We start from the raw sequence: 20,732 nt of genomic DNA on the forward strand, positions 1-20,732 counted from the left end.
TGCTCATTGCATCAACCTCATACTCCAAGATGTTGGTAAGCTACAGTCAGTTTGTTTTGTTGTTGATCATGCTTCTAGTATTACAAAGTATATTTATAATCATTGTTATCCATTATATTTGATGAGAAAGTTCACTGGAGGGAAAGAAATACTTCGACCTACTCCTACTCGCTTTGCTACTAATTTCATAACTTTGCAAAGCATTTTAGTACACAAAGATAATTTGAGAGCTATGGTGACATCTAGAGAATGGGCCTGCTCTGCTTATGCTAAAGATAGCAAAGGAAAAAGGTTTGTTGATAGTGTATTGAACTCTAGGTTTTAGGAAGAATATGCATCAATTGTACGAATGACCGAACCATTGGTTCGAGTTCTCCGAATTGTTGATAGTGATGATAGACCTGCTATGGGATATTTATATGAGGCTATCCATTCTGCAAAGGAAGAAATGTTGAGGAGATTTCAAAAGAAAAGAACTAAAGTGCAACCTTTTATAGACATCATTAATAATAGATGGGATGGACAATTGTATAGGAAGCTTTATGCAACGGGATTTTGGTTGAATCCTCGATTTTAGTATGATGTCAATCTAATGGATAGATATATAAACACCATTTCTAGACTTCTAGATGTTGTTGAGAAGTATGCAAATGGAAATACAATTCTGCTAAGCAAGCTTACAAGTGAAATGAAGTTGTTTAGGAATGCAGAACATGACTTTGGTAGAGTGTGCGAAAAATGATCGCACCCTTTTACCTCCAGGTATATTAATATTTTCTTATTCAAAGTAATTTAAAAATATTATCTTGATATAATCTAACTTATTAATTTTGTATATAAATGAATGATGGGTGTTGTATGGAACTTGTGCTCCAAATCTCCAAAAGCTAGCTATACGAGTTTTAAGTCAAACTTGTAGTTCTTCACGATGCGAAAGGAATTGGAGTATTTTTTAGCACATCCACTCTAAGAAAAGAAATTGATTGGAGCATCAGAGACTGAATGATCTAGTTTATGTCCACTATAATTTGAGATTAAAACAAAAGTATTTTCTTTTCTCTAATTCTTAAAAAGTTATTTATATTATTACATAGCATCATTGATACTTATATTGTGTACCTTAACTTTGATTTTGTAGAAATTATTGGAAAGGAAGGAATTATGATCCAATTAATTTTGAGATATTTTGTGACATTGAAAATTGGATAGTAGAAGATGATCCATCATCTTTAACAGCTAAAGAAGTAGAGATCTTTCGTCATGATTTATCAACCATAACTATTCAAGATACTTTAAATGAAAGTAATTGAAGATTTGATCTTTCATTTTGTGTCATGACTATAATGTTTATTGATTAAGTATGTTTCAATTATAGATTTGATAAATATAAATGAGATTGAAGATGACTATGATGATGAAGATACACAAGAGCATGATGATGTTTCGATAGGCATTAATAAGGTTGGCTCAATTCCATTGGTATTTGATTCAAATTTTGCTCCTATGGATACTGAAGAACTTGATGCCTATATTCAATCAAGGTAAAGATGTTGTGTAAAAAAAATATGGTTATTTCTAAATATGGTACTCTACCATTTTTTTTTAATTATATTAGGGTTAAGTGTTCAACATATTCTAAAATCTTTTGTTTTCTTTATGCAGCTGAAGATGTTGATTTATGGATTCTAATGCAAAATGAAGTTAAAATGTTGATTTATGGATTCTAATGCAAACTAGAGTTTGAATGTTGTCACCTTATATTAATTATGTTAAATTATATATCTCTAGAATAACTTGTTATTTTATTATTTTTATTTTTAAATTATGTTAAATGTTTGTTTATTTGAAGATAAATGCACATTCTAATCTATTGATGCTAATTAATTATGATACTTTATATGTTAATGTGATATTTATTTTATTAATTATGCTAGCATATATATTAATGTGATATTTTATGTCAAAAGAATCATATTAATGTGTGTTTTTGTTCTTGATATGGGTTGACCCGGGTCAACCCACAAGACCCGTGACCTGGTCAGTTTACCGGGTCAACTACCGGGTCGGGTCTGATAACTATGCTTTAGAGTTGTAAAGAAGCTTTTGTTTTGTCTAGGTAAGATTGTAAAATGTAGGGTGTGAGAGTGTATGTTTATTGTTTTGTTTGGGTAAGAGATGAGGGAGAAATAGACCATGCGAGGTGGTGACACAACTAAGTTTTTTTCTAGGGCTATTGTTTTGTCCAAACTAATCAAAACAACATTGTTATGAACTAAAACAAATTATTTTGGTCGAAATGCACTCTTTTATGTAAATGAAGTGACGTCAATTAGATAACCCTATGTTAATTAGGTTTTAATTTAGGATTTGATTAAAATTCAATTTAGTTTTTAATCTCATGATTTTATACCTGTAATTGTTTTTTAACTTTTAATTTCATAATTTCATGTGATTTTATTTTTATTAAACTCAATTACTAACTCCAAAGTTTTGTGTTTTTTTTTTATCATTGGTTTTTTATTAATGCAAATTTAACACATGATTCAAATTATTGGCACTTATTCAAATTACAACAAAACAGTAGCTAACAAAACTTGACTCCTCCTTCTACTTGCCTGTGTCGGGCACCACCCACAATGGACTAATTCAACTCCATTAAATCCCTAAAAGGTACATCAAAACTTGGGAAGCTAGGATTGAATGAAGCAATAGGGTGAGAAAGTTGCATTAATTTGTCCTGGCATGGTCGATGATGATAAATCTATCATCACGTACGGGACACGAATTCATCTTCACTCTTCTCCGTCGTGATCTCTAAACCCCACGAAAAAAGAAGAAGCAATCACCTTTTAAAGTAAGTTTTATTTAAAATAAATAAAGGCAACTAGAAGGATATATAATTATTGAATATTATTGAAAAGGAAGAGAGAGCCTCGAATAGGAGTAGTAAATAAAAAGGAAGAACTCTGCATGTGAAGGCGGGGAAATCTCTCTCTCCCTCGCCCCACCGTCCCCTCTGGGCGCAAGTCAAAGGGTTTGGTGGCTGATAAGAATTTTCGAAGCAAAACGACAAGGAGCATGTGATGTCACGCGCCAGCATGTGCCATATGGACGCCAAAACATTCGGTTTATGATGCGAGATAGCAATTAGCATGGAATGAATGGCACTCACGAGAGAAAAGCAGTTTGATGCGTTAAAGCATGGAGAAGGGGATCGTTGACTACGTAGCTGCTCTCCCAGATTATCATTACTGGAAGTACAAAATCATCATGTGGGTCATTGTTGGTGGATAAGACTGCATAAAGGAAGGCTGGTGTATGTTTTCCATCCTGTTCAAAGATTCTGCTGTTGTTAATAGTGCAATTATGTTGGTAATTATGGTTAATATGCGTATCATATTTAAAGATTCTGTTGTTGTTAATAGTGCAATTATGTTGGTAATTATGGTTAATATGCATATCATATTTAAAGATTCTGCTGTTCTTAATAGTGCAATTATGTTGGTAATTATGGTTGATATGCACATCATACATGTGCGTGCGTGATATTACTTACTTATGCTCATAGTTTTCATATAGCTGCTGTTATTCAATTGCCATCAACAACTTTAATAGATGAAGATATTAGTTTTTAAAAAAATTATTTTTTATTTAAAAATGTATTTTTATTTTTTAAAATTAGTATTTATATCAATATATCAAAACAATATAAAATTACTAAAAAAATAAGTAGGTAATCAAAACCCCTTTCAAGTGGTAAGAGTTTGTTCACATTGGTTGTTGTAAATTAATTACAAGTTATCTTCGATAGATTATTATGACAACTTCCAAGTTACCTTCAGAATGGTCTGTACATAAAATATATAAGAATCATTTTAACATGATTAATTAAATGAAAAAAATTATCCCATGATTATTATTCAGTGCAGATCAAAGAGTAGAAATAGTATAGTTGATTGCTTGTCACATATAACTTTTTACCAAGTATGGATAATCAATTGATAAATGCATGTCATTAGCAAAGATTGAGATAATTAATTCTTTCTTTGAATATCTAATTATTTATTTTCATGTGTTTAATAAATTAATTTCATATTAAACCAACCATAAACCAAGAGAAATATAATCTAACTTAACTAATCTGATCTCTCTTGCTAACATCTATTATAACAAATATATAATGTTAGATTAATGAATTTAATATTTGATTTATAAATTTAGAGTAAAGATAAAGTTCAATAAATAAAAATATTTTATAAATAAAATTATAAACTTGTTATAATTATTTGATTTACATTGCATAAAAACATTATTCATATAATATTATTAGTCGATACTTTTTATTTTATTTTCTTTATTAAATGAAGCGACTGTTCTCATAAGTTAGTGTGAAAGGGATACCTCAGATTTTATATGAAGATATCATCTATATTTATAGAAAGATTCACGGATAGTTGTGTAAGTGATCCTGCAACTTGATATCAATAGGTTATCTTGTATAGAGAGTATTGTGTTTTGATCTTGTTACACGTTATCCTACTAAAGGTAAAAAATTAGCAGACATTAAATACAATATAAAATATATGAAGGTTTTAAGCGATCAAGAAAGAATTCATCATCTCAAGTGAATTAGAAAAAATATTTGATATATTCTTGAATAGTATTGATTGTTAAATCCTTGCGTAAGGTGGAATGAAATTTAAAAAGAGTTTTAAATCTTATTTAAATGATCAATAAATATAATATTGCGAACAAGTATGATTTGACATGAAACGCATATTCTATATTAAAATATCTAAATTATAACATTATTAATGAAGGGATAATAATTACATTGAGAAACTGATCACTAAAAAATTAAGTCAAAACACTTATGACTTTCCTAATATTTAGGGAATCATGACACGTTGTCAAACAGTGCATTTAATCTTCAAATATAAATTAATTAATTATTAAAATAATAATAAATTAAATTATTTGATTTATTTAGTTTTATTTATTTATAATTATAATTTATATTTGTACCAACATATTAAGAATCTAAAGGGTCACACATATTAAGAACTATTTTTCATAAATTAAAATGAGATAATTAATTAAGTGTGACTTTATCGAAAGTAATTTTAGAAATTAAGCACTATAATATGTTTAATTCATGGTTTATAATTCTAGTTCTAGAATAATCAAGTAGAGACTTGATTGATTAAATTTATAAAATTATCCTTAAATAATGCATGAATATTATTTAACAGACAAATAGATATTTTGTCATTTGTTGAGTTTTTAAAATTCTTTTTAAATATAAAATCATGTATTTTATTTTTTAAGAGGTTATTTGTTAAACTAAAAAATAAAGATCTAGAAGATTTCATGTTGACAATTTTTGTAAATTATAGTTGAAGATTGAGAAATTAAATGATATGTAGTTTGTAATAATTTAATTTTTAAAAAATTATTTAATACCAAAAAATATTGAATCTTCAAGTAATAAATCTATAGAAAACCAAAAAATACAAAATCTTTAAATAATAAATCTATAAACAATAGGATTTTTTAATAAGATTCTAGTAACTTCTAAATAATTTTATTTTATTATTTTTAATAGGTATATGATAAAGAAAACCCAACATTAACTATATCCATAATTTTTAATATTCACGAACAAAGTACCATGGTGTCGACCACTTATATATTTGAATATATTTATGGACGTTGCAATGATTTTTTAATTAACAGTACACACCATTGTTTTTTATGACAATTGTATATAAAATAACCAATTATGCTAATGATTGATATTTGAATATATTCGCGAATGTTGTAAATATATAGTAAAATATCTAATTCATGGATATCTTCCCTTTCTATTCATCACACTTTATATATATATATATATATATATATATATATATATAAATAAATTATAAAAATTAACTCAAAACAATGAAGTTTATAATTTTAATTGCAGATTTGATCAAATAACTTAAATAAATTTTTTTATTTATTATTTTTTTATATTTTTTTATATTAATTTTGTTTATAAAATAATATTAAATAACTTCTACATAATTTAATTTAAAACTTGAATTAATTAAAGATTTAAATAAAAATTTTATAAGTTTGAATTATTGTACCAAATTTAATAATAATAGAAATAATTTTTTATTATTTAGATATTAATTTTTCATATTAATTAATTAATTAATTAATTTTTTTTTTGTTGAAGCGGCATTTGGGCAATGACCCGGTTAATATTAAACAAAATGATTTCTTTGGCAGGCAAGAGAGAGACTGAAGATAAAAAAAAAAAAGAAAAAAAAAAGAAAAGGATGATAAATAATTCACACAAAAATATTCCACGCGCTTTACGCGGTTCACTGTTTTGTGGGTTTGCTCGTGGGATATATCTTCGAGTACAGAGAAAGTAAAATAGGAGTGGAATTAAGATTAAAAAAACTTGTCAAAAAAACAAAAGAAAAAATAAAAGAGTTTTGAGGCGAGGGATTTGATTTTGATAAATAAAGAGAACACTGGAGGGTAGTGTTTGTGCCTTTGTGCGTGCTCGAGTGGGGTCCATGGTGAATCAGTTGGTCAACGACCTTGGACAAATGCTGATACGTGGGGTCCACTTTGGTGACTGGACCTTTGAAATGATGTCATCTCTGTCGGACTTCTTTAGTTTTTCATCTACACATCTCAAGTCATCTTATTCACTACACCTACTCCAATAGTATTTTACTGTTTATTTGTATAACCCGCAAATAAGATTTTAAGTTACTTTATAATACAAAGAAACACACCAGCATAATAAATATATTTTTTAGCATTATAATAATTTTTTTAATTGAAAATAAAAATATTATGTTTACACTTAATAAAATAAATTAAAAAAGTATAACTAATAATTATATATTAGCACAAGTTAATATTTCTAGAGTAAAAAAAGAAGAAGATATATATATATATATACATGTATGCAAATATTTTATTTATATTACCCTTTTTATTTTATTATAAAGATTAATTATGGTTGTTAATAACAAATACACATGGTAAGAATAAGCCTATTCATATAAAATATAATAGGAAAGAATTTAAAGATAAATTACAATAATATGCTTGAAGAAGTATTGTTATAAAATCTTAAAAAATAATTAAAAATATTAACTAAATTAAAAAAACTTAATGAAATGAAAATAAAATAAAAGGCAGGGCCCGCGCGACATGTTTATTATTTTTTTCAGCCCAGTCTGACATTAAATTAAAAGTTAAGCTCGTTTTTTTGTGGTCAAAAAGTTAGTTAATGTGTTCAAATTATATTTTAAATTTGGACTTGTTAATGCGCGCCTCGTGACGGTGCCATGAGAGATAACATGGTGGAGACTCCAGAGGTTCCTCGTTTCACAAGGTGTCGAAACTATAAAAATGGTTGGATTGGTAATTAAAAATGATATGGAAAAGGCTAACGAGAGGTTTTTGTATATCAAAAACATTTTTAAAATAATTTAATTTTTTAAAATTTTAAATTAATAATTTTTAAATCATTTTGATACAGTAATATAAAAAATGATTTTTTAAAAAATAAAAAATATATTTTTTAATATATTTATAAATAAAAAAACTTTAAAAAACAATTCCAAAAACATACCCTAATAGATTTTTCATGATAGCTTTGTTTTGGAGACTTTCTTGGAGCTTTGACTGCTAGGGAGTTTAACATCTCTGATAATGAAGTGTGCCACCAGCGCCTCTTTATTGGTGGTTTTGTAAGAGGGAGGTGACTGAATCCTTCACTATTTCAAGATATCTCCGATAACTCGTGAAGAATGAGATACAACTTGAAAAAACAAAGAATAATTCTTATGATGAAACTATCTAAGATTAGATAATATCCATAACTTTATCGCTCGACTTTTTTCAATAAAACAACGTTTCTCAAGATTTTTAATTATGACTTCTTATCTCTTAAAAAATCATAATTAATTTCTTCTTCACGTCTCCATTATCACATATCTCCAGCAATATCTAGAACACTTGCTTCTTAAAATATGTTTTTAAATGCATATACAAGCCAATTTACTTTCCTTAATACTCATCTCATTTTATAATTATCTGACTAAATCTCCATGTTAGATAAATAACCAAAGAACTATACCAAACAAGTCACAACGAATACTTTATTGCCCAGCTAACTAAGGAGGTAAACATTCTAAAAAGAACATTAATAATATTTTTAATATCCATCTAGAGATAAACCTATCTCAAGTGGCCTTCTCTCAACCGGAAAAAATAAATAAATAAAGTTTTTGAAATTAATGCTCCAATATTATTATTATAGAACCGTTGCTATTTGCCATGGATGGGAATTCACTGAAATAGGTCATAAAAATACAATTTAGAACTTGAAGGCATATTCACGATTCATATTCCTTCTGGGAAGACAGAGACTCTTAACGTACGTTAATATTGAACTAGCAGATATATCATTATCAACTACGACCTTTTCAAGTGGTCTAACACACGACATGTTAGGGGGGGGAAGGGTATAGAAATCCACACACGGAGGCTTGGAAGTTTATTTCAAAATAATCAATAGAACAACACTGCTGACATCATAATTCTCATCTTTTTCGAGAAAGGATTCAGATTTTACCTTTCTTATTCCGTATTTAATAAATATTATCTTGAATTGAAGTGTTCATGTAACTTGACTTGGAGATGTTCTCAATAGTTAGATTTGAACCATCCATTAAATTTCTCGTTCTTTTATGCACTTAACCTTGTGATTGGACATGCTAGATTAATTATCTGCCATAAACTCAATTAGGCGTGTACGAAGATTTGATTAAAATATTAAGCTTTCTTTCGTTAATTTAATACAACGGGCATAATATTATAGAATTGACTCATGCATATCCATGGACAGAAGATTCATCACAAGAAATGTTTTTTCCCCCCTTTCTTTCTAAACCCTCTTGCTTACCTGATGGCAGCCAGCATCCATCAAATCATATAATATTCGACATGTAAGATGTTACTTTCACCACCGAACCTAGATATGCATGGTCAAAACTAAATTTATGAAAATAATTATTTTTAAAAGTATTTTTTATTTAAAAATATATTAAAATAATATTTTTAAAATTATTTTAATATTAATACATTAAGGCAATGTAAAAAAAGCTGAATGATTCCTCAAGCTATAGTTTTATATTTGATACATTACGTGCACAGTTGGTGGGAAGGCACCACCTGGTGTAAATATTTTATTTTCTTCCTTATTTGGGTTTTCTTTTGGCTTTATCGATCCATAGAAGACACCCGCCAACCATGCTAAGGTAATTATTATAATTTTGATAGGTCAAATAAAAATAAAAATAAAAATCAGACACATCCTAGATAGGACAAATAGACAAACCAAACCATGCGACTATCATGTTAATATAATCGATCTACCATAGCATTTTAATGAGAGATCAATAGTAGTAAAAGGGAATCGCATCCAAGTCAACCGACGACGTTACATGTGATTAAGGTATTTATTGACTCCATATTCTATTTAAGTAGTAAGGTCCACATGCATTGAAAGGAAGGTAATTAATCATCCAGATTTATATTTATTGGTTTTAGTAGAGAGCAATTTCTCGTTGAAGAAAAAATAAAATAAAAATATTACATGCAACCTGGCATTTTATTTCATTTGCTACCATGTTAGGAATTAGGGACTCATACACAGCCTACTTTTTTCAAGTCTAGCCTAAGAAGTGAGGACATTTCCATATCAATAATCCTTATTTCCAGGGATGATAATGGGTGCCTGCGTGGATTGTATACCTTGATATACATAACTTATTGTTTATTAAAAGTTTTAGATATTCAAATATTATATATCCATCGAGTTTCGGGTATTCAATAAATATTTATTATCTACTATTATTTATTAATCAATAATACATACACATATACAAAGAGAGATATGTATATATATTTTATGTTAATATTAAGATATATATATATATATATCATATTATATTAAAAAAATCTAAATATTATATAAATGTATTTATATAATATAAATATATATTTCAAGTCAATTCAAGTCCGGTTTGATAATATTAATACATGAGTTAAAAATATATTTATTTATTCAAGTCGGCCGGGTAGGGTCAATATCCCTCGTATTCAAATTAAATTTTCATCGGGACCATAACAAAGCAATTGTCATAAATACATTAGTTAGGGATATCGGTATGTAAGATCCGAATTTAAAGAGCAATGTTATTTTAAGCAACAGCACATGAGAACATATACAATTGTGCTTGCAAATTTCAGAGCCGTTTTAATAATGTTTTAGAGGGTAGGTGAGCATGGGGTCTCGTGCACTTTGACGAGAGAAAATAAAATGGCGTCGTTTCGAGCCACATGGTTGACTTCACTCGTTCTTACGTGCCGTCAAGGATTGGCAGCGCAACTACCGCTAATTAAGCTATAATCTAGCTATTTAAACAGCCTTTTTTTTTTTTAAAAAAAAAAAAGAAAATTAAATCACAGTATTATCCATACGTACGGAGTCAAATTTGACTGTATATATACGCGGCACATTACTAAAATAAAAAAAAAGAGGGTTAAATCTAATATATAAATAAGTATCATCCCTCGTAGTTCAATTATAAAAATAAATTATAAAACTCAATTCTTAATAATCTGATAGTTGAATGATGAAGTTAGAAAAAATTCAATCTAAAAAAAAAATATGATAAAATGATATTTTTGAACAAAATTATAATTTTGAATAAAATCATAAAAATGTCACCATTGGTATTCTTGCAAGACCATTTTGAACTAAGATATAAAAATAAATTAGGAGATTGTTTTTGTAAAATTTTAGTTTTTTTTAACGATCGAATCGAAAGATAAGACTGATACTGTAAAATTAAACAATAGCTTTTTTATATAAAAAACAAAACAGAATAAAATTTAATTGGAATGGAACTAGAATATGTTTTGCTGAAATTTAGATGGAATTTTTGAAATAGGTCAAGATTCAAAATGAAATAGAATCCATTTTAATTATTTTATTTTTTAAACTAAAACAAAATATACCAATTATTTCAAACGTAACAGAATTGACAGCCACGATTTTTCTTCTCCCAATTTGATTAAAGGCTTTAAGCCTACCGGCCACAATCATAACGTCCTTTTTTTTTGGTTGTCTACCTGAGTTCCTTTTCCTCCTTTCAATTGATTGCGCATACGTGCGAGACAAGCATATTGGTGCGCTCACACATAAACTTATGTTTACATAGCAACATAGTTCAGTAAAAAAAACAAAACAAAAGCATTGACCTAATTTTGAAGTTTGAATTTTAAAAGAGAAGGTGTTGGAAGAGCCTTGGTTGGAAAGGATTCATGATGATTTAGGTCATGTTAATAGATAAATGCATGAGAAGGACTTGCAAGCCTTTTCTTGTCCACCGCAAAAATATAATCTCTAATTGCTTGCCGGATCTTGTGATTTTTGTTTTTTAAAATATGTTTGTTTTTATATTTTAAAAATATATTTTTAAAAAATATGTTTTAGTATTTTTAGATTATTTTAATTTATTGATATTTAAAATAATTTTAAAAAATAAAAAAATATTTCAATATATTTTTAAATAAAATTTTAAAAAATAACCATAATTACATTTTTAAACAGACAATTATAATACCAAAATATTTTTTTAAGATATTTTATTAGTAAGTATTTGTTATTGATATTAAACTAAATTTTAAAATTTAAGTGACCTTAAAAAATATATAAAAATAATATATATTGAAAATTATCTTTAACATCAAAACAATCTAAAATTATCAAAAAAAAAAATTAATTAAAAACTAAAATAATTCAAATTTTTTCAAAAAAAAACCTCATTTTCTTTACATACATAGAGGTACATGAATTCAAACTTTGGTTTGTGATTTTGTCAACCCACAATAATAGACTTACCAATCACATTGTATTGCTGGATTTTGAATTTGCAATACCTCTTTACACTATCGTTTTAGGTGCAAGAGAGGTTGCTTGCTTTCCTCCACGGAGAGTGACCGGAAAGGCGTAGACTTGAATATTCCTCTAGTCTTTTCGAACTAGCATGGATCTCCTCACCAGACGAACTATTATGGTTATTTTCAAAAGCACAGAAAAGAAATCACCTTTCTAGGTATCAATTGTTATATACCTTTGTCTTTATATATATATATATATACACACTCATAAAGAAATCAGCATGGATCATCACTGTTACGAAGATTATGAGTGAAAACTGTTGTCATAAGAGACTGGTAAACAAAAATAAGATTTCAGACAAATTATCTGTCAACATATACAAGCCAAGATATACATAAAGCGTGGACCATGGCGACCTTACAATAGAGATTTTTCAACAAAAAGGAGAGTTGATTGGGGAACAAAGAGATAGAAGTGACAACTAAACGTCGCCATTTCAAGCTGGGAAAAAAGATGAAAATGAAGTAGGATCCAGGTGAAGCATCTTCCAACCATTTCTTTTCATGATAATTTAAGTTAATGAAAACGACAATGACCTATCATTGATGAACGGCAAGCTCCTCTAATTTCCACTTCCATTCATGTTTAGCAGTGAGTTCGTAACGAGCCGCTGAGCCTGACTTTTTTTTCTGGGCCTGAGGATAAAAATACAAGAGAGGAGTAAATACTGAGCCAGCTCGTAGATGGGCCTGTTGCTCTCGCGGGTCCCAATATTTCTGTCCTCCTATCTATTGCAAAAGAGAAACTAAAATCACAGTCAGTAATCAACTTCTCTTACCTGGCAATTTTTGAATAAATGTCGCAAACAGAACAATCGACTTCACGCGCTCACGATTTTTGAACACGAACTTACAATTATTCACAAGCATGCATTTGCTAACTCGGTATAAATTATCTTTTAAAATATTTTTTATTTTAAAATATATTAAAAATACTTACTAATTATTCTCAAGATTTTTTAAACATGTATTTAAAATTATTCACAAGTATGTATTTATCATACTTAATCAAGAAAGGTTAATTCTTAACCAAAGATTGAGGATATTTGTCAAAGTGAAAAAAAAAATAACAATAAAAAAATAAAAATCAGATTTGATAACAAAAATTGATGAAAAATAAAATCACAAAAAAAAATTAATTTTATAAATCACTTTAAATAAAATAATAAGAAAATTATAAAGATCAAATCTAAAAGGCAAAAACATTAAATAAGGATGAAATTGATAATAATTTTCAATTTGAAAAAAAACTTCAAAAAAAATTACAATTAAGAAAAAAACATTAAATTTAAAGAAAAAATAGATTAAAAGGCTGATATAATTTTTCTCATGGGGTAGCACATAAATCAAGGTGAAAAAAAAACAAATTAATATCAAATCGAGTCCAATTATCATATACATTCCCACCTAAAAAGAAAAAAAACATCAAATAAATTAAATAATTAGATAAAAATATGATTGTAAACACCGAAGTCAACAGCACATGTTAGCAGAAGATAATAGAGTAGTTGATGTGTTATCATGTTTAATGAATATGTTAATAATTTTTTTTTATTTAAAAAAAGATAAAACCACCTGTAAGAAAAAAATAATAATAACAAAAAAAACAATTATAAAATTAACACTAAACCCTTAAAATGAAGGTTTTTTTTTCTTTTACGGCAAGGACAACGAAGCATTACACTGTTGATAGTAAAACGATATCCTCATAAAGCCCCTAGATCGAGGGTCATTCTTTTAAAAAACTTTTAAGGGTAATAAAATAATTTAACTGTTATAAAATATTTGAAAAGAAATGTTACCCCAAACAAATGCAGAATAATAAGTTAACTTAGCGAAAAAAAGTTTCAAACCTAAAGTCCAATTCATCTGATTTTTTTGATAAGGTAAAATTATAATTTTACCTTTATAATTCACAATAAATCAAGGCATATAATTTTACCTTTATAATTCACAATAAATCAAGGCATATGTACTAAGCTTTTTCTACATGCTTTAGGTTTTGTAATAATATATTTTTATTTGTTTTTTTTACTAGGAGTTATCTTTAGAAAATTGAAATTAATGGCTTGAACTTGTTTAATAATATAAGCAACCTGCATTAATTATTAAATGTCAAGTAAGATCTTGGCACTCCGTAATGGATTCTTCATAATAATAAATCAAATTGTAATAACTTTAATAACTTATTTAAAATTAATCACATGAAAAATTAAATTCAATAAATGTGAATTTTTTATGGTACAGTGGAAAGATAGAAGAAAAACTAAGAAGCCCTAACATACAAACAAGGTTCCCGTCGAATCAGTGCGAAGATGCAAATTCAAACCTAGAGGCCAGGACTCCCAGATCCTCAGACCCGATGTCTTCTCTTCTGCAGCATGCTCAGCCATAAAACCAGCACAGGTGTTTGCTTCCCTACAAGTAAGTATGATGAAGCTTGACTAGCCAATCTCTCTTCAACAGATCTCTGATATCTCCACTATAAGAGCTCTGAACTTGTGAAACTCATAATCAATACCTGCGGTGACCAACCTTATAGCATCCATGGAGTCAGAGTCACAGAGAATCCGTCTGTAACCCCTTTCCCAAGCCAAAAGAAGACCAAGCTTCTTCAAAGCCATCAATTCTGGTAATAGTTTACACCCAAATCCTGCAAATCCAGTAAAGCCCACCACAAACAAGCCTTCTCTATGGTGAATTAGGCCCTCGAAACCAGCTCACCCTGGGTTTCCTAGAGAGCTATCTTCAATATGATAAAATCATCCTCGGGTCGTTGCCAATGATAGTAGCTCTAGCATTATTATTCTTCCATGTTAAACCACAATCTTCTATTAATCTTCCTTAGCGGCCAATTCTCTCCACAATGAGCAGTGCTAAAAATAAAAATGAATTAAATGGGCAATCTTAACTATTTTTTTAGTAGAAAAATAATTTTTGTTACCTAAATTATTTTTTTTTGTTAGAAGAATCTTTATATTTATTTAAAATGATATAAAATATAGACAATTTAAAGAAGATATAAATAAACCTATCTCATATTAATTATTTATTAAATATTTGTTCAAAACTTGAAAAATACATATTTGTTAAAAAAACTTTTCTATCAAAAACTTTTCTTGAAATGTTGAGGAATTCTTTTGGAGTTTTTATCAAATCAAACTTAAAAGAAGAAGGGTATTTGTGAAATATTATATTTCCTTTGGAATCACTATTATTTTTTTTTTTACTTCAAATTCAAATCAATATCTTGAAAAAAAAATAGCAAATAAAATTAATTTAATCCTCTAAATTAAATTGAATCCATAGACTCTAAACATGCCGGTAGTTAATAGGATTTGAACCATGCCATTTGACGACCACACTTGTCAGACAACCTGTTGAACTCAATTAATTCCTAGAAAGGAGACGACATATTAGGTACTACAAAGCTGATTATTGTATGCATATTATCACAAACACAATGATGAGGACGACAAGAGAGCACAAAAACAACGACGAGGACGACAAGAGAGCACTGGGTCTTTGTGCCGAGGTCCGAGGATGAGGCTTTTGTTGCCCACCATTCATCCAAGATAAAAACCTGAGAAATATGTTGACAGAACCTATCACTTAGGCTTGGAGCCAACCAAAAAATACACACTATCAATTCATAGAGATCAAGAAAAAACATGGCACTGAGGTTGTGGGCTTCTTCTACAGCCAATGCACTGAGAATCTCAGTCGCCTCCACAGCTCCTGTCTCTCCTTCATGCTCCCTCTCAAGATGCTTCTCCACTGGTACTCTCTTTGTCATCAGCCGGTGGTTTATTTCATCAATTTGTTGGTTAAAAATGGGGTTCTCGTTTAGTCCTTTAAAAGCTATTTGGCAGACTTTATTGTAGTGTAGGAGGATAATATTTATTACAACTAGTTGGGTTTTGCAGTACTAGATGGGTTGAAGTATGCAACTTCTCATGAATGGGTGAAGCATGAAGGCTCGGTGGCTACTATTGGCATTACCGATCATGCTCAGGTCATCTTTTCTTTTATCTCCTTCCTTGTAGCACTGAATTTCTCCTTGGCCTCACCGAGTAGAGTATTTTCTTTCTTTCATATAGAACATTACTTGGTTAAGCCATTTCTGTGGGGAATCTCGTTTGCGTAGACATTCTTTTACTGGTGGTTTTGGATTAGATAATGCATGGCTGTATGCCATTGTGATTCGATAGCCATTCTTTTTTAAAATTGTTCAAGTTGTAAGCTGCAGCCACAATTTAACCACGCAGGATATGATGGAAGTTGAGCTCTGTTTTTTCTTTTTTTTTTTGAGTTTCTTGAATGAAGAAGTCAATAAACTCATCTGATTTTCATTAAAAATATATATATATATATATGATACAAGGGGCATCACCAATTCAAAATGTTCTGTTACTAGGCTTTGTGTGACTCTACTTGTTTCTTCTTCTGTTTGCTCTGTCGCTGCTGTTACCAAAGCTTGAACCCCGGCGGTTGATGGTTGAGGTTTGTACAACACCACACCATGCAAGAGCAAGAGCAAGAGCAAGAGCAAGGGGCATTAACTACTTTGTTTTTCTTCTGGACAATTAAAATTGAATGCAATTTCGTATACCTTTTGTAACATCCTTACATAGTTTGGGATATATCGGGTACATTTTACAGGACCATTTGGGTGAAGTAGTGTTCGTGGACCTGCCAGAGCCGGATGGTTCTGTCAGCCAAGGGAAGAGCTTTGGAGCAGTGGAAAGTGTGAAAGCAACTAGTGATATCAATTCTCCGATCTCCGGTGAGATCGTTGAGGTTAATACACAGCTTGGTGAGACTCCTGGACTGGTAAGTATCAAGCCATGCAAGACCAGATTGTTTCGGCTTTATAAATTTCTAATAGCTGAGAGAAATATTTGTACTGTACTATATATGCATGCCTGATCTTGACAATTTGTGTAATGAAGATAAATAAAAGTCCATATGAAGAGGGATGGATGATCAAGGTGAAGCCAAGCAACCCATCAGAAATAGAATCCTTACTGGGTCCAAAGGAATACACAAAACTATGCGAGGAAGAAGATCATTAGGAGCTTAGTGTGCTGTGGATGTGTTATTATCCTGGACTAACCTATTCTAAAACTATAAAAAAGTTTTCTCTGAATTCTTGTCAGTTATATTACAAATCATTTCCTACTTTTCTTCAATCTTATCTTTTTTTAAAAAAAATTCTGCTTTTGCCTTTCTTTTTATGTTGTAATTCTGCAATTTCTTGTAATTGAGTACCATTCCTCCCCTTGCACTGAATTCTTCTTTTCTACGGATTTCCTGCTCCATAGTTGCATGAACATGATGCTTGGTGTGTTCACGAAAATTTTATGCAATCTTGAAAATTAATATCAAAGAAAAAAAAAATGAAAGTATTCTTATTTCTTCTACCTGGTTCCTGTTAAACAAAAGAGAGAATCCATGCCCCCATATAACACCAACCTAGCCGATAGGCAATATGAGATAAGTTTCATGAAGCAAAGCAAGTCGCTTCTATCCAACGTTTAATTTCCAGACAAGCAGTTAATATACTTCAATTTATTTTCTTGGAACTCTTCTGCATAACTCCGAACTCACCAAAACTCCAGCCATGTAAAAACCATCTTTTACGCAATCCAGATTCAAGAAAGACTTTTAATGGATTTCTTCAAGATATATAGCTAAGGTGAGTTTTCAAATATTATAAAAAGATTGGAAAAAAAAATTTAAATATTCTAGTTTTTATATTTCATTACTTACTGTTTTGATCACAAATAGATCTATAAAAAATATTTTAATAGGAATCTAATACAAGTATTGGATCTTAACTTCTTAAATTATGGTTTTTTAAATTAGTATGATCTAACAAAGTTACTTGCAAGCTGTGCGGGAGTAATTATCAAAGGAGAAATTTTTTAAAAAAAACCGAGACTTAGCTGCATTATATAGGTCCAAAGTGCAATTCATAATTCCTTTTGATCTCGCTGATCACATTTATCTATCCTATTTTTCTAAAGAGACCAGAATTAATTTTGTTAATTAATTGCATCATTTTTTTTAATCCCAAAACCCCTATATAAATAGGGGTTGGGGGCTGTTCAATACACAGAAAAAGCAAGCTCCTCTACATCCTCTGCCTTCCTTCTCCTACTCTTCCTTCAGCACTTTCTTTTATAGCTTAAGGTTCTTGTGTTGCAAAGAATTCGAGACCATTGTCTCAATTTATAGGCCTTTATTGGTTATGCAACCTTTTTAGAAAGTGTTATTGTAATCTAGAAAGACTAATTGCATAAGAACCGCATACACGACCAAGTTACAAGCAATTTAGCTTTTAGAAGGTTTACTGTTTTTTTAATCGAAATTCTTCAACAATTAAGTACAGATTTACATAAGAACGGTTTGTGTCAAGTTACAAGCAATTTAGCTTTTAGAACGCTTTTTATTTACTTTATTATTCATGGGAAATTCTTCAACAAACAAGTACAAATTTTGTTCCTATTAGTGTAATAATTTTCTATATTGTATAAAGAGGATGAACAACAGAGCTCGGAGAAGAAGAGATGCCTCTTATCTGAAGAGGCTAAACCAACAATATCAACTATCAGCTGGCATCTCCAATACGTGGCTATCAAACAAGTAAATGCATTGGTTATCAGGCTAGTTCGCCAAGGGCTAAAGCCTAAACCTCACGTATTCATTGGACAAAGAAACGAAGAAGAGTTGAAGCATTTCTGAACAGGGTTAACTGAACTTTGTACACTGCTCACAACACGTCCCATGCCAGAATCACGAGGACAATGAAGCTATGAGCAAGAAATGGCTTCCAAACTTGAAATAGTCAAGTGCAATACTCTGTTATCAGCTGGTTTAAGAATATTGGACCTTTATAGTGATTTGATTTTCCTAGTTTGAAGAAATTCTCTGTAATGTGAGCTTTATAGTAGTGCAAGGCAATTGGGGGATTGAGCTAGCAAAGTGACCTGGAAAACATTATAGCAGCATATCTGATTAAAAACTGTAGCTTAGCTCGATCACGGTGGATATGCTATTCAATCAATATGTAGCTATATTTAGGGGTTTCTTCCATGGAAGATTCAAATCATAAAAGCTAGTGGAAATCGTACATAGTAATGGAGATTGCTCCAACCAGGTACCATATCCTCATTTCCACCGGAACCCAAACGGATAACACTGACTAAAGGAATATTGTAGAGTTACAATACCTAATCCCACACATTTATAACAGGTCAGCAACATTTGTATTATCAGCACCACTGAAGGAAAAATGGAAGCTACCTCAAAAAACAGAAAGAAAAAGGGTAAAAAGTCAAATGAAATTCAGCAGAAGTAGAAGATGTCGATGTGTTGGAATTTAAAACTGGCAGTTGAGATTTCCACAATGGTTGCGAGAAGAAATGCAGTCTTCCTGCATGGATGCTCCGCCTGATACTTGGGTTGAATCTATAGGTAACAACTTGACAGTGTAAACTGAACTACACAAACATATAGCACCCAAGAAAACTGCAATGATTCGAGGAGCACCTGAAAGCATTAATGTGGCAAACAAACAAATACGAAGTTAATGACACACCCTGTCCCTTCCCACAACTCTGCTCTGCAAGAGAAACTGCCTCATGAAATTTGTTTACCTACTCGCCACCTGTAGTAAATTTGTTTACTTACAAGAATGAGAGAAAAAACTCAACAAATCCATTTTCATCAAAATAACGAGCAAGCATAAAGTGAGTATTCTGCTAAATGCTAATTTTCAAGTCCATGTTAAGAAAGAGAATATGCCGTACTCAACTGCTATATTAAGAAGAAAGAAGGAAATTCCAGAAACCAAACAAAAACATGCAGGATCATACAGCTCCTAGGAAATCCATGCCGCAGCTGCGCAATATAAACCACCAGAAGCATCAAACAGTTACCGAAACACATCTGTTTTTTTTTTTTTTAATATAGAAAAACTACTTTTACCGGATGAAGTACTGTAATCTGTACATAAAACTTCTGTATTTTCATGTTTGTATTGATATCAACGGAAGCAGACAGCACAACCAATCATTGGTTCAATCAAACCCATAACACAACAGTTAAGAGTTCTGCGAGAAATTAAACCAGAAGAATATGCTACAACAAGTTTTCAGGGAAAGACTGGTTCTTGCTAACCCTCGTGGTTATCTGATGCCACAGGTGATGTTGCAGTATCAGGTGATTGACTGTCTGAAATGGAAATTAGTTCTGATCTATACTTTTCAGCTCCATCACCATTTATGACTGGAAGCTTTTCCTCGTCATTGACACTCTGACGCACACCTTCTGAATATTGAACCTTATCTGGTAGGCAATAAGATATACCAATAAGTGACTCCCGTGCAAGTTCCTGAGAAATCTCCTCACAAGCTGCTTTGTTATCCATAAAATGTCTGACTTTTTCCTGAAAAACAACCAGGAGTTCTATCTGAAATTTTGAGCACAGGACAGAAATACTCAACCAATAGGAAAAGAGACGCACACAAAAAAAGGCTCATTTTTTTTTCCTCCTCTAGTGTCACGCTGGTCAGCAAAAAAACTCAAATCAGGCTTACCTAGTGGCTACCAGCAAGGCTAGCAGATGGGCTGTAAAAAAACAGAAAACAAAGATTTGACTAAAACCTTGTTAAAATCCT

At 30.2% G+C, this 20,732-nt stretch overlaps 1 protein-coding gene and 1 long non-coding RNA gene across 2 annotated transcripts; one reads left to right on the forward strand and one right to left on the reverse strand.

Annotated features, from left to right (window-relative positions):
- Window positions 1-15,608: 15,608 nt before the first annotated feature.
- On the forward strand, window positions 15,609-17,355 carry LOC105121593 (glycine cleavage system H protein, mitochondrial-like). Its single transcript, XM_011020306.1, has 4 exons — window positions 15,609-15,828; window positions 15,975-16,063; window positions 16,711-16,881; window positions 17,001-17,355. The coding sequence occupies exons 1-4, from the start codon at window positions 15,720-15,722 to the stop codon at window positions 17,121-17,123; spliced, it is 492 nt and encodes a 163-aa protein (XP_011018608.1). The 5' UTR covers window positions 15,609-15,719; the 3' UTR covers window positions 17,124-17,355.
- Window positions 17,356-19,103: 1,748 nt separating this feature from the next.
- Window positions 19,104-20,225, reverse strand: LOC105121594 (uncharacterized). Its single transcript, XR_841568.1, has 2 exons — window positions 19,868-20,225; window positions 19,104-19,720 (listed from the first exon to the last, which is right to left on the reverse strand). It is a non-coding gene; the product is annotated as an uncharacterized LOC105121594 (long non-coding RNA).
- Window positions 20,226-20,732: the final 507 nt, after the last annotated feature.

Source organism: Populus euphratica, unplaced genomic scaffold (assembly GCF_000495115.2).
Source record: "Populus euphratica unplaced genomic scaffold, PopEup_1.0 scaffold25.1, whole genome shotgun sequence".
In the NCBI taxonomy this organism is placed as follows: domain Eukaryota; kingdom Viridiplantae; phylum Streptophyta; class Magnoliopsida; order Malpighiales; family Salicaceae; genus Populus; species Populus euphratica.

Excerpts from the sequence above, each read along its gene's own strand:
- LOC105121593 (XM_011020306.1), top strand. The coding sequence starts at position 15,720 with ATGGCACTGAGGTTGTGGGCTTCTTCTACAGCCAATGCACTGAGAATC. Across the intron at positions 15,829-15,974 it reads CTCAAGATGCTTCTCCACTG|TACTAGATGGGTTGAAGTAT; the intron begins GTACTCTCTTTG and ends TGGGTTTTGCAG. Across the intron at positions 16,882-17,000 it reads TTGGTGAGACTCCTGGACTG|ATAAATAAAAGTCCATATGA; the intron begins GTAAGTATCAAG and ends TGTGTAATGAAG.